Source organism: Asparagus officinalis, chromosome 7 (genome assembly GCF_001876935.1).
Source record: "Asparagus officinalis chromosome 7, Aspof.V1, whole genome shotgun sequence".
NCBI classification, from domain to species: domain Eukaryota; kingdom Viridiplantae; phylum Streptophyta; class Magnoliopsida; order Asparagales; family Asparagaceae; genus Asparagus; species Asparagus officinalis.
Genome location: NC_033800.1, coordinates 118,166,564 through 118,170,177, shown reverse-complemented (window position 1 = coordinate 118,170,177; position 3,614 = coordinate 118,166,564). Strand labels below are relative to the sequence as shown.

The 3,614-nt window shown below is 46.9% G+C and overlaps 1 protein-coding gene across 1 annotated transcript in view; it reads left to right on the top strand.

The window, feature by feature from the left end:
• LOC109847680 (probable 2-oxoglutarate-dependent dioxygenase AOP1) overlaps positions 792–3,614 on the top strand; it is a 46,482-nt gene continuing 43,659 nt past the window's right edge. Inside the window, exons 1-3 of the mRNA XM_020416911.1 lie at positions 792–890; positions 1,970–2,083; positions 2,615–2,749. Coding sequence (XP_020272500.1) covers positions 792–890; positions 1,970–2,083; positions 2,615–2,749 — 348 coding nt within the window. The remainder of the gene's footprint in view (positions 891–1,969; positions 2,084–2,614; positions 2,750–3,614) is intronic.

Here is a 3,614-nt window from a genome sequence, read left to right as displayed (position 1 = left end):
TAGATTTAGATGTTGCGATGTTGAATACGTAGACTTTGCCATTATCACGGGAATAGGCTATCCGATAATGTGTGTTAGACGTAGACTTATCTCTAATAAGGGATCGAGATAAAGTCCCATAAGCATGAAAATCATAGATTTAGATGCTATGATGTTGAATACGTAGATTTTTGTGTCTTCTCTTGGGGCAAAGATGAACCCGGTGTTGAAAAGAAAGAAGTGTATGTGTAGAAATTTGATTTTCCGAAATGGGGATTTTGTTTGTATTGATAAGAATAACTTATTACAAACTAATGAATCAAATTTATAACAAAAGCGGAGGGAATGTCCTCCTTGTTTAACGTTGGGTCTTTGGTAGTGATAAGACGCCTCGCTTAGTTCTCGCGCCGAGTTTGCTTCCTTTGGACGATTCAAACAAAGTTGCAGTTGAGCTTTACTGTATAGTAGAAACTCGTGTTGATCGAGTTTGGACCTTCGAGCTCAATAGAAATTAAGGCTGAAAGCTAGAGGGAGCCGCTACAGTGCAGGATCAATGCAAAGAGCCAGTCGTCAACTCCGTCAGGAGTTGAGAGCTAATGGTCCGGTTAACTGATTGAATCAATTAATAAACTGCGAACCCCTTTCCTGTAGTCAGGAGAGGCCCTTAAATAGGAGAGAGATGACGTGGCCGCTTCCTTGAACCATGGGACGTGACCATGTACTGTTGAGAGATGCCATGTCTCTCACTTGTACTGTGAGTGGCTGCTTGATGGGCTCGGAGCACTGTACTCCTCCTTTTCACGTCACTGGAGATGGGAAGGCCCATCCCTGTATGTGATAGCGCAACTGCTAGGTACTCTAACAAATCTGGTGAATTTGTTGATTGCTTGGCTGGTTGCTTGAACGTGCAGGCGACTCTCAGCCACTTGGACAAACTTGACTCGTGCGGGTGAATTAAGTATGCAGGCGAGCCTCTGATCGTCTGGCGATGCAGGCGTACTTGGCGATTAAAAGAACTTAACCCGTGCAGGCAAGTTAAGTATGTGGGCAACTACGTGGATTTGACTGGTCACTTGTACTGTGAGCGGCTGCTTGATGGGCTCGGAGCACTATACTCCTCCCCTTCACGTTGCGGGAGATGGGAAGGCCCATCCCTGTACGCGATAACATAGCCATCAGGTACTCGGGTCCGGCGAGCTTGTTGATCACATGACCATGCGAACGGGATCAGCTCTTGAGGAAACTTGACTCGTGCAGGCGAGTCAAGTGTACAGGCGACTTGCTGATCGTCTAGTGGATTGCCCGGACATGTAGGCGAGCTCAGCGATCGTGTAGTCTTGACTTGTGTTGGCGAGTCAAGCCCACGGGCAAGCTTCCTTCCTCTGGCGAACTCAAATCTAAAGTGGATTTGACTCGTGCAAGCGAGTCAAGTGTACAGGCGAGTTTTTAGACCCTACTGTAGTCAAGGCAATTTTTATATCCTATAAGACCCCTTCAAAGTTTTCAGACCTAAATCACGTCGAATATATGGTCTGGACACTTTGAATGAAAGTGAACATCGTTTCATAAGTTCAAGCGAATTTGATTCCTTCGGTTGGGTCGAGCCATTTGGACAGGCTCAAGCTGTGCAGGTGCCGATAAGCAAGATTGGAGTCGTTCGAGTTGGGTCCCTCCTGGCGAGATTTGAGCTCATGAGGGTCGGTCGCATGTCCTTAGGGTAAGTTCGCACGCTTGTCGGTCGAGACGACGCCTCGTCTTCGCGCGCTTACTTCGAGATGCGGATCTGATGGCGCTTTCGATCTCAATCGTCGATTCAACAAGAGCTCATACATGGACTGTTGGATAATGGCTATTTCATGCGGAATTCCAAACGTACTGTCTTATTCTTGGGCGCTCGATTTGAATTGCCGAATTGAAACTGTCTGCTTCGCGGAGCTGTCGAATCTCGACCATTGAGATTTCATGTATATGTCATTCATCTCCATTGTAGGGAGATTACTATACTTGTGAATTCTCTCTCAAGCTTTTCCAGAGAAAGTTCAGGCTTCCCAAGTTCGTGATTGATCCGAGAGTGAAGATGTGTGCGTCGAAGGGGAAGAAGGAGGTTGTCCAACCTGAACCCATCATCCTCTCCGATAACGAGGGGGAAGAACACACCCTTGTTTCTGCTCCGTAGTCCTTCTCTCAGCCTCCTCCTAATGATGAAAGGGTTGCTCCTTTGATCCAGCCTATCGCTATGATTTCCACTGTCCAGGGACCTATCTCCCCGAGCCCTAGATCTACACAGGGCCTCCTCAAGCAAATAGAGAATGCTATGAAGCAAGCAGTCTCCATCGCTAGCCTCGTTTGGGGCACCTATGCAGATTTTAAACCTTTCTTCATGAACTGCGTAGCTGATCTCAAGTGTTTAGGTGAGGCTCGAGAGGCTTCATGTTATCTGGTCAAACTTCTCGGCTTCGAGCTACGTCTGACATGCTTGGAAGTCTTGTTATGTGTGGACTCAAGACCAGATATGGAGTGGCTTACGGCTCAGACTCGAACTAGAGGGGCCCAGGAGCGGGAGACTCGAGAGAGGGACCTGTCAGACAAAGGGGCTCTCATCACGTACTTGCTTGAACGACAACGCTCATTGTAGGTAGTTGATGCTTCAGTCGCCATCATCGCCCGAATGAAGGCCCAGCTCATGGAGAAACAGGTGACTCTGAAAGGATTGCAGCTTGAAAGCGCGGACGTTCATGGCGCCATTGGAAGGGAGACGTGGGCCCTTCAGGTGCTTCATCAAGGAGACTCTGTCGTTGCTGCTTCTTTCGAGGCCAAGATCCGAAGGGAGGCGGAGGGTCAAGTCCAAGTGGATCGGGCGAAGAATAGCTGCGATGAAAGCTGAACTCGCCTCTTTCAGCGAGTTGGACTAGGTTCGATGTAGTGGATTGATGTTTGAGACCTTTTTTATTTTGTTATGACTTTATTTATCATAACTTTGTTCAAATGTATTGTCTTAAAGTTAGTTATGAATGGAATTATGCTTTTGTTGTCCCTCCACTACTTTTTTTACATCTCATGCGTGTACCTCCCTCTTGTTGATCGACCTTTAGGATTTTTAGCAAACCCCCAGCTATTAATGGGTATGATGGGCCTTTACCGATTACCGTTTGAATCGGGCTATCCGTACTATTCTCCTCGGTACGATGAGTTGTCGAGAAGTCTTCCTTAGGCTTAACGATAAGATTCATTCTCTAACCTTAGTTGTTCGAGGCATTGGTTTAAGTTATTTACAACCGTCAGGTTGTAATTACGCTGGGCCGTATTGTTTAAATGCTATGACTTAACCTGAAGTGCCGGTTACTCACGGAAGTGGCTGGGGAAAGTGTCGATAGGGCATGTCGTCTATAGGTCTGACTATGTAGGCAAGTCTGCTTCATTCAAGCGAGCTCAAAGCTTGATTCGAGGCATTGGTTTAAGTTATTTACAACCGTCAGGTTGTAATTACGCTGGGCCGTATTGTTTAAATGCTATGACTTAACCTGAAGTGCCGGTTACTCACGGAAGTGGCTGGGGAAAGTGTCGATAGGGCATGTCGTCTATAGGTCTGACTATGTAGGCAAGTCTGCTTCATTCAAGCGAGCTCAAAGCTTGAT